The sequence below is a fragment of the Felis catus genome, chromosome D4 (assembly GCF_018350175.1).
Source record: "Felis catus isolate Fca126 chromosome D4, F.catus_Fca126_mat1.0, whole genome shotgun sequence".
NCBI classification, from domain to species: Eukaryota; Metazoa; Chordata; class Mammalia; order Carnivora; family Felidae; genus Felis; species Felis catus.
Window position 1 is genome coordinate 63,331,362 of NC_058380.1, and position 18,973 is coordinate 63,350,334.

The 18,973-nt window shown below is 39.7% G+C and overlaps 1 protein-coding gene across 3 annotated transcripts; it reads left to right on the top strand.

Moving 5' to 3' along the window:
• The first annotated feature begins 84 nt into the window (after positions 1-84).
• Positions 85-12,877, top strand: ZNF189 (zinc finger protein 189). Of its 3 annotated transcripts, none has more exons than XM_003995703.5 (3): positions 85-521; positions 1,226-1,352; positions 10,095-12,877. In XM_003995703.5, exons 1-3 carry the CDS (start codon positions 489-491, stop codon positions 11,813-11,815), a joined length of 1,881 nt encoding a protein of 626 aa, XP_003995752.2. In that variant the 5' UTR covers positions 85-488; the 3' UTR covers positions 11,816-12,877. The 3 variants fall into 3 exon arrangements, with proteins under 3 accessions (XP_003995752.2, XP_006939395.2, XP_003995751.2); XM_006939333.4 differs by having other exon boundaries at positions 1,271-1,352; XM_003995702.5 differs by having other exon boundaries at positions 87-521; positions 1,268-1,352.
• Positions 12,878-18,973: the final 6,096 nt, after the last annotated feature.

An 18,973-nucleotide genomic window follows, 5' to 3' on the forward strand; every position in this document is an offset into this window, starting at 1 on the left:
GTAGGCGTTCCCTTTTTCCTGTTAAGCCTCCCCAGAGGCTCCCTCCCGCTTTGCACGCCGGAAAATGTAGTCCGATGGGTCTTGCCGGCGGAGGCTGGACCGAGGCGCGCTCTCAGAGCACGACGGGAGTTGTAGTTGGGGGGCGTCCCGGGAAGGTTCCGGGTGACGCCTTCTGGTCCGGGGGCGGGCGGTCATAGCGCTCCTTGGCTGAAAGGAGGAGGAACTGGCAACTGGGAGGAGGCTCTAGTGAGGCCTGGAAGGCTGCGCAGCTAGGTGGGGAGGGAATTTGGAGTTGGGGGACAATCAAGTAGTGGGTCTGATATGCTGCTGGGGTCGTGACCGCTCTGGGACCGAGGCAGGACCTGGCCAGACCCAGCCTGGAGGCCTCGCCTTCGTGGGGCCTAATTTCCAACGGCCGGGTAGGCCTCACGAGAAGCTCCTTTCCTTGCGGCTTTCCCGGGTTCCCGTCCTGATTTTCTGTCCTGGAGATGGCCTCCCCGAGCCCCCTGCCGGAGCCAAAGGTAAGTCGCTCCTCTGGGTATCCCTGTTCTCTGGCCACTACTGGAGCTAGGCCGCGCTACCCACTCTGCCCCCCCGCCCCCATCCCCACGACCGTGGTCTTTAAGGGCAGCGCTGTGCAAGGAAGTACTCCGTAGTGGTCCGGATTGCGCCTCGCGACCAAATCGCCCACTTGGCCCTTGGTTTCAAGAGCGACTTGATAAATTAGCTGAAGAAAATTAGTAATGCTGCAAACAAGCGCTCTCATTTGTGAGTTCTTCCAGATGAGGCACCATTTTTGACTCTTCCCTGTGTCTTGTGCGCCTGTCACGAAGCTAGGACCCCAGGTAGACGCTTAGAGAACTTCCTGCAATTGAATTGAATAGGGTCTCAAGCCACTGCTAATAGAGTTGGATGGAGCCGGGCAATGAGGTGCAGGAAACTTGGGGAGGCCTTGGGGCAACTTACTAAAATAAAAGTGTTAGGGTATAATGATTCAGCCAGAAAAGCTCTATCCTTAGGACCATCACTACTGACGACCAGGATCCAGTTCAGTTGCCCTCTAGTTGGAGGTGCTTGTCTGATACAGAATTGGGCCCCATTTGGATTTCTGGGTAATCATGTTCCTCCTAGACTACCCGGCTCTGAAAAGTGATTGCTTCGGCTACTTTCAGTGGTAGAATTGTCCTTGAGACAAGAACTGACTACAGAAATCGTACTATTTCAGGGGTTGCTGACATTTGAGGATGTGGCTGTGTTTTTTACCCAGGAGGAGTGGGATTATCTGGATCCAGCTCAGAGAAGCCTGTATAAAGATGTCATGATGGAGAATTATGGAAACCTGGTCTCACTGGGTAAGAATCTTTTGTTTCTCTGATTAAAATATCTAAGAAGCTATAAGAAATCAGACCCTGAGAACACTTGAACCACCACGAGTACCAAAACTGCTTTGTTCCAAAGTTCAGATTCAAACATTTTGGCCATTAATTGTTTCCATGACTCTTGTCTGTAGTGTCCTTGCAAAAACCAAAATACAAGCCTTTCTGGCTTCTTATCTTCATAATCTCATTCCCATACTGCTCTGCACTTTCCCTCCTGGCTCATCCTCCCACTGCTTTCCTCCCACCCCTTTTCACTCTGCCTTCTGGAGCCCCTGTTCTTCTTCACATAATGTTCCTTACCCCTCCTGGCCTTAACTGAAAACTGGCACTTTCCCAAGGACACCACTTCTCTGGCAGAGGCTGCTTACTCTCCCACATCCTCCTTTTTCCCTATCCTTTGTCTCAAGGCTGGAAGGGAGAAGTTACTATTCTCCTGGCTTTTCAGTGTTGTTCCCAAAGCATTAGTTTGAACCCTTCAAACAAAATCTCCCTTTGGAGGCTTCAGCAGTCTTGCTCTACCCACCCAATTATCTTCTGCTGTCACCTGCCAACGTTGTTTGGTCTGTCACACGTAGATTTTGTCACATTTCAGAATCTCTCTATGCTAACCTATGCCATCAATGATGCAGCCATTATTTAAGCCTTGCTATATCCTGACCATGTTGTCTTCAGGAACCTTGCTTTCCTTTTTTGTTCAGCAAGTCCCATCAGTGATCAAACCCTCAATTTTGTCAAGGCAGGCAAATCTTAAGCCCCAGTATCTTAGTCTTTGAAAATTCTTGAGCCATTGTTTTTATCTTAGACCATAACTAAACAGGGGTGACCAAAACAGACATGATCTCTGCCCATGTAGAGCTTACTACAATTTCTTACGCTTCTACATCTCCTACTCATTTCCTCCCAAACCAGCTTATTCCCAGTCATGCTACTTGTTCCTTGATTTCTCCTTTTTCCTCCCAGATTATCAGTCCTCTTCTAACTTCACCTCTTCATCTGTTCCATGGACCTACATATGAATTATCACCAGCGTGCTCTCTTGCCACCTTGTCATTGTGCTCTACCCATTCTGCAAACTTCATATTCTGTATTGGTTATAAAATCAGCTTTTTCTCCTGAGTTGCCAAGCACAGCAGGGGAAATTGTTTAACTGAAAGGATTAATGCCCTGGATATATGCATGGCTTTTCTAATAGTCTCCAGTGGGTTTTCACATCTCAGCCAATTTTTTATCATTGATTTGCTCATTCTCTTCTTCCCTTTAGTGACTGTTCCAAAAACTTAAAAAAGTTTTCCTTGGGTCCATCACTCAGTAGTAGACCTCACTTTCTGTTTCACAGAGAAGATAGAGGCCACTGAATATGAACTCTAACTTTCTGCCCCTCGTGTGTATGCTTAAGTCTGCTCCTTTTTCCTCACTTTTCCAAGAACCTATCCGTCATCTTTTTTTTTTTTTTTTTCCCCTTACAACTTCAGTCTCTATTCCTTCTCCTCTGGTACCTTTATTTTGGTGATGGGTATGTTTATGACTCTTCCAGTTGGGGAAGGTAGGGCCGGGGGGGTGGCTGTCCTTTGAGAGAGCCTGTAACCTGCTCCTTGTTCACTTACAGCCAAGTTTTTGTAAGAGTAGTTAATGTATATTCTTTACTTTCCCTACTATTATCTCTAAGCCCCTTCTCTTGCCTCTACCCTTCCCCTTAAATTGTTTAACATTCTACTTTAATAGCCTAATTGTCAAGTGGAATAGACACTTGGACCTTATTTTATTTCACCTCTCTTTATGTATTTGAAGCTCTTTATTGCTTACTTGTATTGCCTTCCTCTCCATCTATGTGCTTTCTTTGGCGAACCTTATCTATAGTCAGGTCATCACCTACCACTGTGATGAGTCCCAAATCTTTATCTCTACCTAAGAGAAGCAATTGAAGCCTAACTGCCTAAGCAAAAGTCCTGGTTCCACCACTTAGAAGCCTTGTGACCATGGGTGAATTATATAACCTTTCCATGCCTGTTGCTTTTTTACCCAATGGCAGTAATAATAGCACTTACTTCTTAGAGTTACTGTGACTACTGAGTTAATATGTGTAAAGCACTTAGGACACTGGTTAGCATGTACTAAGTATAATATAAATGTTGATTGCTATCGTCATCATACCTATTATCTTCTCTAAGAGCTCCAAAATCTTCGTCATCTCCTTTTGAAGACCACATAAATAACTCACACCTGGCCAGTCTCAAATAATCCATTAAGATCTCAAGGCCCTTCTCTTCAGAATTAAGTACTCCTTTCTCTGTGCTGCCATGTATTGCACTGTGCTGCACTTCTGTTGAATTTCTCAACTGTATGCACAGTTTACAATCAATTTATCAAATGACTGTACTCTAGTCATTCTTGATGTTATTTCTCTAACCAGACTGGTCTCCATGAGGATGGTAACTATATATTTTTTCATTTGATTTCTCCAGCACTTAGCACAGAACCAGGTATATATTATATGCCTTTAAATATTTGTATAACTGAATTACTGTACTTAAGACTCAGAACCTCTTGTGGCTCCTGGGTGGCTCAGTTGGTTAAGCATCCAACTTTGACTCAGGTCATGATCTCGCAGTTCGTGGGTTTAAGCCCTGCATCAGGCTGTGTGCTGACAGCTCGGAGCCTAGAGCCTGCTTCGGATTCTGTGTGCGTCTCTCTCTCTGCCTATCTCCCCCACTTACACACTATCTTTCCCTTTCTCTCTTTCTCAAAATTAAATAAACATAAAAACAAGAAAAAGATCGGTACCTCTTGAACAGATTATTGCATTAGCCCATAAACTAGCCCCTTGCCTCCAACTCCCTTTCTTTTAATACATTCTATTCACTGCCACCAAAGTGATTTTGTTAGTTAACTGCTTACAATTTCTGATTCCTGAGAGCTTAATAAAAAATTTAATTTCTTGTCCTACCTACCAGGGCCTCTCTAAATAGCCCCTGCCTAGCTTTCTAACATCATCTATTATTTCCTGCACACCACTTCAGTCTCTAGCCAGATCAGCTGCTGATTTTTTTCTCCCAATATGCCATGGTGTCTCTGAGTCACTGCCAGCTTTATCCACACATATGGTATCCTGGTTGATAGAACCAGGCAAATGCCCAGTCTTGCCTGTCCCTACTACTGTAAAATGTGAGTACCATATGGATGAAGGCATGGCAGTGAGCCCATCTGTGATCTACTTTCAGGCTCTCATTTTAGCTGAACTACAGCTTTTTATCAGTTCTTTCTCCCTCCACAATCTTTTCATCTTCCTCTGTAGACTCTGTCTCCATTCCCTTGATGACAAATCACAATTACTTAACCTTTTTTTCTTTAATTTTTTTTAATGTTTATTTATTTTTGAGAGAAAGAGAGAGACATAGTATGAGTGGGGGAGAGGCAGAGAGAGAGAGAGAGAGAGAGAGAGGAGACACAGAATCTGAAGCAGGCTCCAGGCTCTGAGCTGTCAGCACAGAGCCCAATGCAGGGCTCAAAATCACGAACCGCGAGATCATGACTTGAGCCAAAGCCTGACACTTAAATGACTGAGCTACCCAGGTGCCCCCTTAACTTTTCTAATATAGTGTTTTCCTGCACTTCATCTTGCTGCTTTACTTAATACAATACTTTTCCAGTTTTAATTTTGGTCCTTTATTTAATACCTTTCTCCTTTCTATGCTGATTTTTACTTAAAAGCTTTAGTAACAACATTGATAATACAGCTGACAGCTTGATCTCAGTTCTTTGAAATGAACTGGATTTCTTTAATTTTAATGACTCCTTTTCAGTCTGCTTGAACCTTATTGGACCTTGACAGAATTGGGAATTGCTGTACCTGTAAGACCTTAATCTCATTGCTTCAGTTCTTTGATTATAGTCTCTTTTCAGTTATTTGTTCAACTACTCATCCATTCAATAAATAGTTAATCAAGCACTGTGCTAGCGCTAAGAATGCAAGTCTTCCCCATTCTGTCATTCTTTTACCAAGAAAACTGTTCTTTTTATACTTTTTTAGATACTCGGGTTAGCAACTATGGTCCACAGCCCAAATCTGGCACTGTCCATTTTTATAAATAAAGTTTTATTGGAACATGGACATGCCCAATCCTTTGTGTATTATCTGACACTACTTTCACGCTATAGTGACAGAGTTGAATAGTTGCAACAGAGACCATTTTTAGCTAACAAAGCTAAAAATATTTATTGTCTGGCCCTTTTTAGAAAATGTGTGGTAACTCTTGTTCTTTCCTAAAGTTTAGCCACTTCCACTTTACCATTTCCTTGCTTTTTGTCTCTCTCCTCAGCTAGCATATTATTAAAACGGATTAAAGATTATAGGAATCAACTCAAACTAGCTTAAGCCAACAAGAGAACTTACTGTAGGGACATAGGTGGCTCACAGGATATATAAGCATGATTGCAACTGGATATCAGAAAAGGACTAAACCCAAAAATTGGTGCGCTCAGGAAGTCAGTGATTAACCCTTGCATTTTGTTTCTTTCTCCTTGGTAGATTAGTCTTTCCTCCTCATATCCACATGCTTTTGTCCCTATAGCTTCTGAGTTGATAGGTTACAATTCTGTCATGTTCAGAATAACTGCATATTTCATTTTTAATTCCAAATTCCTGGGAGAGATGCACTTTGAGTCAGCGGTACTCTAGACAAATTAGCTATGATCACAGGATGGGAACATAAGACAAGCGTGGCAGAGACCTCAGAAGGTGATTATAGCTAACAAGCCCAGATCTCACAGCTAGTCCTTTCTGTGCTGCTTTGTGTACAAGACTGAAGTCACTTGTTTTCTTTACCTATCTGTTTGACCTGTTTATTTTTGTGCCAGAGCATCTCAATTTTACTTAGCAATATATTGCATTTTATATCTAGCATGATAAATCATTCTCTTACATTCTTTTCCAGGATACACTTAGCTAGTTTTCTGCATTCTTCCAGTTGAAATTTAGATTCATTGGGGTTTTTAATTAGTTCATAAGATTTTGATTGGAATACAATTGGGTTCATAGATTGTTTTAGGAAGAATTAAGATCCTTATAATATTGAATCTCTTTAGCAATTTGGTTGACTCTATTTGTCTGTCTTAAGTCCTTCAGAAAAAGTTTATGGTTTATCTCTGTGGATCTCGTACAGTTCTTGTAAGATTTATTTATAGGTTTTATGGTTTTGTTATCATGAAAAGCATATTTTATTTTTCTATAATATTTCCCAACTGGTTATCCTTGGTAGTAAGTACCAGTATTTATTTTATAGCTTAGTCTTCATGTTGCTATTATATTTCACTTAATTCTTCTAGAAATTTTAGTTAGACATTCATATTGTCTGCAAATAAGAATTTGTCTTACTCCTTTGAGTAAAACCCCTGGAACAGTAACCACTGGGTAAACATTAAAAGAGACTTCCCCTTCTCACAAGGAATTTACAAACCCATAGAAGAGACGAACACAAACAGTTAAAACAGCAGTGCAGTAATAGCTGTAATACAGTTGTGGATGAGGACTGGTGATAAAAAACAGAACACCTAATCTGTCTAGTGGACTTAGTGAAGGCTTTGTGGAGGAACTGTTGCTTTGAATTGAGTCCTAAAGAGCAACCAAGAATTGGCCAGGTAAACAATGCTGGGGGACATTTAGTAAACGAGATATGCAATGAAATGGTATAAAACATTAACATAAGCAATTTGCCCAATTCCAGTGTGAGAAAGTGGGTAGAAGGGTGACTTGAAGTTTAGAGAACCTGTTGTGAAGCACTGAGTACCATAATGTAAAGAGCTTTGATTTGATCCTAGAGATGATAGAGTACTAGTGAACCTACAGGTGGTGATGTGACTGGAATTCCATTTCCTGTACATCTCTCTGGATGCAGCTAAGTAGGTACAGTGTGGGGCAGCTTAAAGACTAGAGTGAAGGATTATTAGATGGCTTTTGCATCATCCAGAGAAAACATGGGAAGAAGGTAGATGCTAGAGAGTTGGATCTTTGGTTTTGGTGATTGGGTAACAAAAAGAAAAATGGAGAAATCTAGGAAGATTTTCTACTTTGGGTAATGGATGAGGATGCCCGTTAAGAGAAGATAATTAGAGGTAGAGACCTACATGACAGCAGATGATGAGGATCATGTTAATTGCAAGCCCTTTTTGAGGCATGTAAGTGGCGATATCGTGAGTATGAATATAGAGCAAGGTAAGAATGTAAACGTGGGTGGGGCACCTGAGTGGCTTAGTCAGTTAAGCATCTAATTCTTGACTTCGGCTAAGGTCATGAGCTCAGTTTGTGAGACTGAGCCCTCCTGTCAGGCTCTGCACTGACAATGGAGAGCTTGCTTGGAATTCTGTGTCTCTTCTCTCTCTCTCTCTCTCTCTCTCTCTCTCTCTCTCTCTCTCTCTCTCAATAAATAAATAAATAAGCTTAAAAGAAAGGAATGTAAACATTATTGGTAACAGTAACCTTGTCAAACAGCAGTTGACAAAGGAAGAAAAATACATGAAGGAGATTTTTTAGAAAAAGCCAAAGAAAAAGGAGGGAGGGGACTAGAACAATGCAACATACAACAATACATACATACAGCATACAGCAACAGCATAGAAACCAAATACAGCAACAGCATAGAAACCAAAAACAGATAGTGTCAAAATGGGAATAATCGACAGTGTCAGATGCTGCTGAATAAAGGACTGAAAAATGTTTGTTGTATTTGTTATTCAAGAGTTATTGGTGATTTCATAAGAAGCATCTCTAGATGCCAGAAACCAAAGCCAGATTTCACAGTAGGTTATAGAACAGATTGAATGGGAAGATGTTGGGCATGGAAAACATAGTTGGGAAATGGAGAGCTACAGAGTTAAAATTTTATTTCACAAATTTCGATTTCATTAAGAGAAGGATTTCAAGTTCAAGATATAGTTGGACGTATTTGTATGCTGAGCATATTTGTATGCATGTTGATATGTTGGACAATGGAGAATACAGATGGAAGAAAGAGGGAAAAAATGCTAATAATTGAACAAACACTCAGAGACAGTGGGATAAAGAGAACGTAGATGAATTCAGCTTGGATAGGAATGGGATAGATCTTCATGTGCCATTGCATATAATTTTATAGGAAGGGGGCAGAAAGTTGAGGGAGTTCTTTGATCCTTTTTCATTGTGTGAAAGAAAGCAGTCCAGTGAAGTGAATTTGAGAGAGAATACTGTAAGTAGTATAAGCAAAAATAAAGTTTCTACTAGTTTCTTAGAGGAATAAGAGAAAGCTTTTTGGAATAAAATAACTTAATGACTGGTTTAAAGTGAGTGAAAAGAAAATTCGAAGATGACTCCAAAGGTAGAAGGTTAGAAAATTAAGAGAAAAGAGGAAGTCTAAAAAAGGAAATTGTTTAGGGCCAAATATATATTTGGTAGTGATCAACCAAATATGTGGAATTATCCAGCAGAAAGCAAGAGAGAAAAGAAAGAAGTCAGAGGCAGACTTAAGTGTTCTATATGCCACTCTGTTTACATTGTAGACCATTATGTTATCTTTCCTTAACACATGCAAGATTTTCATTTCTCAGATGTCTTAGAGACTCTCGGTTGGAACCAGATGGTTCCAATGTGGCTCTTACATCTTTGGAAGAGTAAGAATCATGTATACTTGAAGAACGTGGGGTGATTTGTGGTAGGTGAAGTTACCACACACTGCTTTTCCCTGTTTCTTTCATTAACCTTGACTGTGTTCCTTTGTATTTATTTTTGTCATTCTATATCATAGACTCCATGTCACTCCAACCCATTTTTTTAAAGCTGTTTAGTCTCTTGATACAGGAATTGCTTTACTTAATATTTTACCATTTTATTTTCTTTCCCCAGTATACTTGTCATCCATTTTATTTGGTAGGAAGTTTCATGTCTTATCTTTGAATACTGAATCATTACACAATGCCTGGCATGCTTTTGATTGCAATAAGTAAATTCTTTTTTTTTTTTTAATTTTTTTATTTAATAAGTAAATTCTTATTAATTGTTGCTTCCTGGTTTTTGTCTTTTATCTTTCTCAACATCATTTTGTGTTCCTTTCTGTCAGTTACTTAATCTACTCACACTCCAGCAATGTTGTTTCACCCCAAATTTCCCAGAACCTACTGTTTTCTTCCTGTGTCATCCTTTCTTCTTTGACAGACTAATTCATCACACCACTATTTGTTTTATTTCATTGTTGGCCCATCTTACCTTGCATAATTCTCTGTTGATCACCAGCCCTTCCTCCCAACTCTGCTTACCCCCACTAACTTATTTGCCTCATAAAAACACTCTTTTCTGGGCACCCAGCTGGCTCATTCAGAGGAACATGTGACTCTTGATCTTGGGGTTGTGAGTTTGAGTCCCATGTTGGGTGTAGAGATTACTAAAAAAAATTAAAACTTCAAAGCTTGCTCCGTTAAAAAAAAACAACACTCTTCACACCCCTTCTCTAAGAAAAACTTTTCATCAGATAACTAGTAATATTTACATAGCTTGTATTTGCCAGGTATGGTCTTAAATGCTTTATGTATAGGAACTAATTTAATTTTTACAACAATACTGTGAAGTAATCATCCACATTTTATAGATGTAGTGGATTAATTTATCTTAATCTTATTTTCCTAAGCATTTCTCCTTGCTAGCAAAGAGCCTGGCTAATCTTTCTATTTTCTATTTTCTATTTATTATTCCAGATGTTTTAAACAGAGATAAGGATGAGGAGCCAACTGTAAAACAAGAAATTGAGGAAATTGAGGAAGAAGTGGAACCACAGGGTGTAATAGTTACAAGAATCAAAAGTGAAATTGACCAAGATCCCATAGGTAGAGAAACCTTTGAACTTGTTGGTAGGTTAGATAAACAGAGAGGAATCTTCTTATGGGAAATACCAAGGGAATCTTTGGCCCAGGAACAGAGAATGTTCAGAGGAAACACTAACATTATTCGTAAGAGACCAAACCCAGAAGAGAAATGCCATAAATGTGAAGAATGTGGAAAGGGATTTGTCCGCAAGGCCCATTTCATTCAACATCAAAGGGTCCATACTGGTGAGAAGCCTTTTCAGTGCAATGAATGTGGGAAAAGTTTTAGTCGCAGTTCATTTGTTATTGAACATCAGAGAATTCACACTGGGGAAAGGCCCTATGAGTGTAATTATTGTGGAAAAACCTTTAGTGTGAGCTCAACCCTTATTAGACATCAGAGAATCCACACTGGAGAGAGACCCTATCAGTGTAATCAGTGTAAACAGAGCTTCAGCCAGAGAAGGAGCCTTGTTAAACATCAAAGGATCCACACAGGTGAGAAACCCCATAAATGTAGTGACTGTGGGAAAGCCTTCAGTTGGAAATCACACCTTATTGAACATCAGAGAACTCACACTGGTGAGAAACCCTATCACTGTACCAAATGTAAGAAAAGCTTTAGTCGAAATTCATTACTTGTTGAACATCAGAGAATTCACACTGGGGAAAGACCCCATAAATGTGGTGAATGTGGAAAAGCTTTTAGATTAAGTACATACCTTATACAACACCAAAAAATCCACACTGGTGAGAAGCCTTTTCTTTGTATTGAATGTGGAAAAAGCTTCAGTCGGAGCTCATTTCTTATTGAACATCAAAGGATCCATACAGGTGAAAGACCTTATCAGTGCAAAGAGTGCGGGAAAAGCTTCAGTCAACTGTGCAACCTTACTCGTCATCAGAGAATTCACACAGGAGACAAACCCCATAAATGTGAGGAATGTGGAAAAGCCTTTAGTAGAAGCTCAGGTCTTATTCAGCATCAGAGAATCCACACCAGAGAGAAGACTTACTCATACAATGAAACTAAGGAAAGTTTTGATCCAAATTGCAGTCTTGTTATACAGCAAGAAGTCTATCCCAAGGAAAAATCTTATAAATGTGATGAATGTGGGAAAACTTTTAGTGTCAGTGCTCATCTTGTACAACATCAAAGAATACACACTGGTGAAAAGCCCTATCTATGTACTGTATGTGGGAAAAGCTTCAGTCGGAGCTCATTTCTTATTGAACATCAGAGAATCCACACTGGTGAGAGACCTTATCTATGCAGACAGTGTGGCAAAAGCTTTAGTCAACTTTGTAACCTTATTCGACATCAGGGTGTTCACACAGGTAATAAACCCCATAAATGTGATGAATGTGGGAAGGCCTTTAGCCGGAACTCAGGCCTTATTCAGCATCAGCGAATACACACAGGAGAGAAACCTTACAAGTGTGAGAAGTGTGACAAAAGTTTTAGTCAACAGCGCAGCCTTGTCAACCATCAGAAGATCCACGCAGAGGTGAAAACCCAAGAAACCCACGAATGTGATGCTTGTGGTGAAGCCTTCAATTGCCGCATATCTCTGATTCAGCATCAAAAATTGCACTCTACGTGGATGCAATAAATGTCAAGAAATGTTCGAGCGCAGTTTGACTTGAGACTAGCTACCCAAGTGCGGTTTCAGTATGGCTCAACATGAGTCAGGTTTAGTGATAAATTCTCCTTGGCCTCAGGCAAATTGTTTCTGAAGATTCTGTGAATAGTGGACAACTGCCCACAGGCAGCTCAAGACTTCCATTACTCTTTGTTTTGATGATCATAGAGAAAGACTCAGTAATTTATTTAAGCATCCTTTTCAAAAAAAAAAAATAAGCATCCTTTTCTAACACATCTTTCAGCAGAGAGGTCAAACCCAGGTTCAGAGCACTTGGTATTGTAATTAAAAAGGGGAGAAGGACAAAGTTGCATTGGTACAAGGGAGCTGAAGGTAGAAAAGTAGCGTAATTATTCAAGAAAGTCCTCTGTCACCATTATATGGTGGTTCTTTCAGTTCCATGATGTGTCTGGCTGTGCATGCCAAAGCCTAGTAATTAAGCATATGATTACATTTTCAAGGAAACAAAGCCCCAGGTGTTTTTTTTTTTTTTTCCTTTCTTTTTTTAACTGCTTCTCCAAAGTTTTGGTCATTTCTTAAGAAAGCCAGTTTTTTGGCATGTGAGTTAAGCAGTTCCAATGCCTTGTGGTTCCCAGATCTGTGAAATGAGTGGACCAGTAATTTTACACGTAAAGATTATGTGAGCAATTAAGAAACCTAGCAAAGGTGTTACCAAGGAACCTTAGGGAGTGCCTTTTTTTAAGATGGGCCCAAAAAGTGGAGGAAGACACTTCTTTATGTGCCCTCCCAACTGTGAAACATAATTGTAGTCCTATACAAATAATCTTACTCCTCCACTACCAGTAGCATGCAAAAGTGTACATATTTTGATTACCAAGAGTTGGAAATAAAGAATATCTGGAGTCTATGCTAGGAAGCTGAGATATTTTGGTATTGCTTTGGTTTTTATGGTAACTAGACTTTGCATGCAATTTTAAAATCCTTATTTCTGGTTCTAGGGTTTCCCTTAGTTAATGGTTATATAAACCTACTAATTCATCTGTTCTAATCATTAAACCTGTTTTGTTTTTTGCTTTGTGTAAGAGTTCTTTATTACTTTAGTGCAAAATCTATCCTGTCAAATACTGCATTTGAAAATTAGAATTGGGGTGCCTGTGTGGCTCAGTCGGTTCAGGTCCAACTTTGGCTCAGGTCATGATCTCACTCCTGAGTGAGGGAGTTTGAGCCCTGTATCAGACTGTGTGCTGACAGCTCAGAGCCTGGAGCCTGTTTCAGATTCTGTCTCTCCCTCTCTCTCTGCCCCTCCCCCACTCACTCTCTCTTTCTCTCTCTCAAAAATAAACATTTTTAAAATTCTCAAAAAAAAATTAGGATCAAGATTTAAAAGAAATTGCTCTCACTTGTTCTACCTGTGACTACAGGCATACCTTGGAGATATTGTGTATTTGGTTCCAGACCACTGCAATGAAGCAGATAATTGGAGTGAAGCAAGTCAAATTAATTTTTGGTTTCTTAGTGCATATAAAAATTATGTTTGCACTTAAGTGTGCAGTGGTATTATGTCTAAGAAATCAATGTACATACCTTAATTTTAAAATATTGCTAAAAAGGGCTAACCATCATCTGAGCTTTGAACGAGTCAATCACTGATCAGATTAGCATAACATAATGAAAATATTTGAAATATTGCAGGAATCACCAAAGTGTGACAGAGACATAAAGTGGGCAAATACTTTTAGAGAAACGGAATGAATAGAATTGACACAGGTTTGCCACAAACCTTCAATATGTGAAAAAATGCAGTATCTTGAGTAGCATAATGAAGCAAACCAATAGAATGAGGTGTGCCTGTAAGTTACCTTTCCTGGGTTAGTTCAATTAAGGTTAAATACAATTTTTTTAGTTTCTGAATATGGAATTCCAAAACACCAGAACTCCAATTCTAACTTCCTAATAGCTTGAGGAAAAAACCTCCCTTTTTTCAATATTGGAGACCTTCTGAATGTCACCTCCAAACTTAAATCTTCTCAGAATAGGTGTGTGTGCACATGTAAATGTCAGTGTTCTAGTATACGTGTAGAAATTGTGCACTCTCCTATTCAAATTAGGTGCTCATAGTTAGCATATAGTTAACTTTTCAAAAACAGTTTGTAGCCCAATGAAAAGCATAAAAAGCTACTGAAAGTGCATTTGATGTCTCAGTTATCCTCCTGCCCTAAATCTCCCCCGTTTTACTAGTCCACTAGTGGTTCAGAGGCCATGGTCTCAAATAATGAGGTTCTTATACCTGTTCTCAGTATTTTGAAAAGCTTAATGCAAAGTATATTCTTCATACTTTGCAGTTTGCATGCACACTAAGACATTGTGCTTTTTGCTGTAGTTGCATCTGTTTTGTGTATGGTTACCTTGCTTAGCAGAAGCTCTGGCTGTTTGCCTCATTGTAATGTGGGGACATTGTCATATGAGATATACCAACAAAAATTACATAACATCCTTGGATGTGAACCTGGAATGATATCTCAAAACTCCAGTAGCAGTGAAACAATACTGGATTGTATGTACAATTCATTGCTTATAAAAAGCATAGCCAAAAAGATGAACTTTTAAAGCAAGGTTACTGCAGTGTTCACTGTTGTTTTCTAGAGGATGATAGAAATAACAGAGAGGAACATGAAATGCCAGAAGAGGAGGGAAGGAGAAAGTTAAAACTTTCAAGAGGAGATGATGCTATAGATGGGCTAAAAGATAAGTACCAAGAAAAAAGGATAGTGTCTGAAGACAGAATTGTAAGAGGACCTACTAGCCACAGAGCGAACCTCCAGTGATGGGAATGTGGCAGGAGGTAAGCCTGCCTGTAAAGGGCAGATGAATAGAGTTGCTGTGCTAAAGAGATGATAGGACTTAATGCTGCCTAAAATTCTGTGATAACATTTTCCTTGTATTTAAATTGTGTGTGTGTGCATGCCCAAGAGAGGGAGGGACACTTTTAAGTGTGCCGTTCTGAATTTTCACCACTAAATCTACGCAAGTGGCACTTGAAATGTTCCTGGTACACCTGATACTCACCTGGGTACCTTTCCAGAAACTACACACACACCAGATCTTGTGATGCCTTCGTTTTAAAAGACAATATGGGATTGAATAGGAGGAGAAAGTTTTGAGCTAATGTGATTATAAGGGCTAAGAAGTCCCATGATATGCAATCTACAAATGAGAACCATGAAAGCCAGTGGTGTAGTTCAGTCCCAGTCCAAAGACTCAAGAACCGGAGCACTGATGTCCAAGGACAGGAGAAGAGGGATGCCCCAGCTTAAGCAGAGAGCAAATCTGCCCTTCCTCTGCCTTTTTGTTCAGTTCATACCCTCAATGAATTGGATGATGCAAACCAGCATTGTGAAGTTGATCTTTACTCAGTCTACAGATTCAAATGCAAATCTCTTCCAGAAACCGTCACAGACACGAGGAATAGTATTTTACCAGCATCTCTTAGCCCAGTCAATTTTAAACATAAAATTAACCAGATAACATTTAAAACAAACAGGTAAAAGCCTTTGGTGGCAAAATAAATCAATAAATCACTACAGTACTCCATTTCTCTAATTTCGGTAAAATTTTGTTTTCATCTGCCTTCCTTAAGGAGGGTTTCATCAGCAAATCTAGAGGCATACACAGCATACCCAGTTGAGCATATTTGTAAAATAAATTTCAACTTTTAAAAATCTAGTCCAAATATTCCAATCATTTTTTAAAAATTACTGTACCTAGTCAGTATTTAATACCTTTCACCTTCCTTCGTGATCCCCTTCAAATGTGTTTTATGGCCTTGGGTGGGTGGCCAAGGAGTAGGTTGATTGATTTCTTTTTAATTAAGGCTATCTCTATAACCCTAACACGTGGAAAATAGAAAGACAGTTACATTTACTTTACTGCACCAATGGTTCAAGTTCAATTAACATATTTTTAAATACCTGCCAGGTGCTATGTTAATACTGTAAGTATTAGTTGCATAGTGGCTTCAAGCAGTCCTTTAGCTTCAAGGAGACTTTAGGAAGTGAATAGTAAGCCATATGTACTCCATAACAAAAAGAATGGGGGAAAATCACTTAACTTGCCAAAATACATTTTGTACAAATAAAACATAGTGCATATCTCTCTACCTGTCCTTGTTCCTGTGCAGAAGCCATGATCTCAAGAACATGCTTCTCATGTTCAATGGCTAAGAAATCGTCGCATCACATGATAGTCATTTCATCCCTGGGACAAAGAAGCACACTCTGACTTCTTTAGCCTATAAAATCTCCCAGGGAAAACCAGGGCAGGACAAGGAAAAGTTGGAAGTGTCTGCAGAAACATGTTTGACCTTGAATTTTTTAAGAGGGCAGGATAGATTTCTCTGACATCTAAGACCTTAGGCTACAGCCAAGCTAGCCCTGGTTGTTCTGAACTGCCAGAACAATTAATGCTGTGTTTAGAAGATGCTTTATATTTCACTGTGCCACCACCATACTCAAAGAGCCAAGTCTGTACATGTATGTAAGCTTCTTTTTGAGAAGCAGAGGTAGAAGAATTTTGAATTTTTATTTGTCCCAGTACTTGCCTGTCAAGTTGCAATAAGACACTTTATTAGGGTGGTAAATAGCAATGCTCCATGAGAGTTTTCTGTTGTTTCCCTCAGTGCAAAAGATGTCATTTCCACTCACCCCCCCTCCTCCTAGAGTCTAGGCCTGTGCTGGATTGCATTTCTACACTCTTAGCTGCTTCCCACCTTCCCAATCCTCCCAACCCTCTACCTTTCAAAAAATAATAATTTTCAGCACTGTTCTTTTATCATGTTATTCCCTACTCAAAAATTATTCACAGGTCCCTATTTCTCATTACTTCAAGGTAAGACTTTCCATAATATCTCTGCCCAACCTCCCCTTCCCCTCCACTGTATCACTCTACTTAGCCTCACTCTTCTAAGTTCTGACAATGTCCTCAACATATCCAACCTGTACTCTAGGCAACATACAGTCAATTCATCTTCATACCCACTCAAGTGCCTTGACCATTTCTCAACAGCCAATTTACAGAGAAAAAATATAATATTTGTTCACAACTTATATACCTGGCACTATACATAAAATATTGCTAACCTCATGGCAATCCTATTTTACAGATGAGGAAATTGAGTCTCAAGACCCCAAGATCATATAACTAGCTGTCTGTAATTCATCCTACTGTCTTTATAAAGCCCCTTTGATCTCAGCATGTAGCCTATGCCACTGTGATTTAGCACATTTTTGCATACCATTTTGTTTCCTAACTGTACCCTTGTCTTCTTCATCTCCATGGTAAGTATACAAGGACCATGTAGTGTCAACATCACCAAGTATGCAGTAGGTGCTAAATGAATACTTGTTGACTGATTTTATAAATGTTTAGAGATTGATACCCAGCATTGAGTGTTCAACCATTTCAGGAGGTTAGGACAGACTGTGTTACAGCCAGAAAAACCTTTATTTGACTACTGAAAAAGAGCTATGACTGCCTATGTTGACCTTTGCCATTACTCCTGTCTCTTCATTCATCCTTTCTAGAAAATGGGCTTAGGGAATTGGTAGCATTACATGAGCCCTCTGGGCTCTACTGAGCATAGGTAACTCATTTTTACCCTACATATGAGATAGATATTGTTCTAAGGGCAGGTCCACAATTCTTTATCTGATTGCCTTGAGGGTGTATGCGTTTTAGAAATCAGAATTTTTCAGATTTTAGAGATTAAATATAGTGCTTATGCTACATATTGTATAACTCCCTCTGCAGGGTCTGAGTCAGAACCTAAAATCAGGCACATTTTCTCTGCATCCCATCAAGTGGAATAAAGGTAACAGTCTCAAGTCACATTTTGCCACCAAATAATTTGCTGCAAACTTATGAGAACATTCTTGTTTTCAGAGCCTTTTGGATTTCAGAATTGTGAAAATTATAAAGGATGTGAACCTGTTATTGAGATGTATTGACTCATTTAATCTCTCAATAATTTGCAATGCTGTACTTGTTTTATTTTGAAGAGAAAGAAACTGAACCGCAGAAAGGTTCTATAATGTGCCCAAGGTCACATGGCTAGGAGGTGGCAGAGACAACGTTTGAACCTAGATTGTCTGGCTCCAGAACTGGTGTTTTTCACCACCCCAAATTCTGCAAACCAAGAGGACTTTGCATGTCTCACCTACTGGTGATGTGACCTTGGACCACTGCCTTAGCGTCCTGGGCCCCGTTTCCCTCATCTGTTGCTAAAAGTGAAATGTAGATGTCAACCCGGAGGCTTTCACCCCAGGAGAGCTACATCAGATGAACCTGAAGTCTTATTCCTGCTTTGCCTAAAGCCTGCTCTAAGATTTCTGCAAGGTTCTAGAGACTTATATTCTCATTGTCACAGTTGGCTTCAGCTTCTGTTAAATCAGCTCACATTATGAATCATTATGAGTCATCTCAGTATCTTGTTTTTGACAGCATGATGTAAACTCATGTGTGAAATTCAGCTCTTCATCTCAAGCAGACAAATGTCTTTAGATTGCTTGTTATTTCTCCACCTTCTTAAAAGTGCTTTAGTCACCTCCCCACTGCCCCACCACCACCCCCGCCCTGCTTCCATATTGCCCTGGCTTCTCCTGCTTTTGGTACCTATGCCTTCAAGATATCCTTTTCTCCCAGTAAATTTTCTTACACAAAGGCAGTTGTAAGAGTTCCTTCCCCTTGGCCATGCCTCGGTGCTTACCCTAGATGCTATCTCCTCCCACTTCCCAACCTCTAGTCAATGGCACCTGTGTTTCTTGCTTAGCTACTTAAGTTTGATTGTGTGATATGCAAATATCACCCCTAGCCTAAAGCTGAAACTTCTCAATTACCTTCAGTGCCTAGTACCAACTTTTATTTTTAGCAGGTGTTCAATAACTAGAATAAATCCGACAGTGTGCCAAAAGGTAGGAACCCACTAATATATTCCCTCAGTGATCATACAGTTAATAGAAATTAAAGTCTGTAGCCTCATAAAATTTGTCTTCATATTACTCTCAGTGGCATAAATTACTGGGGTTGAGATTTCAAAGACAACTGTAGTGCTTTAGTTGGAAAAATATACCAGATGATAGCCAGGAAAATACATTATATAAATCCTTATCCCTA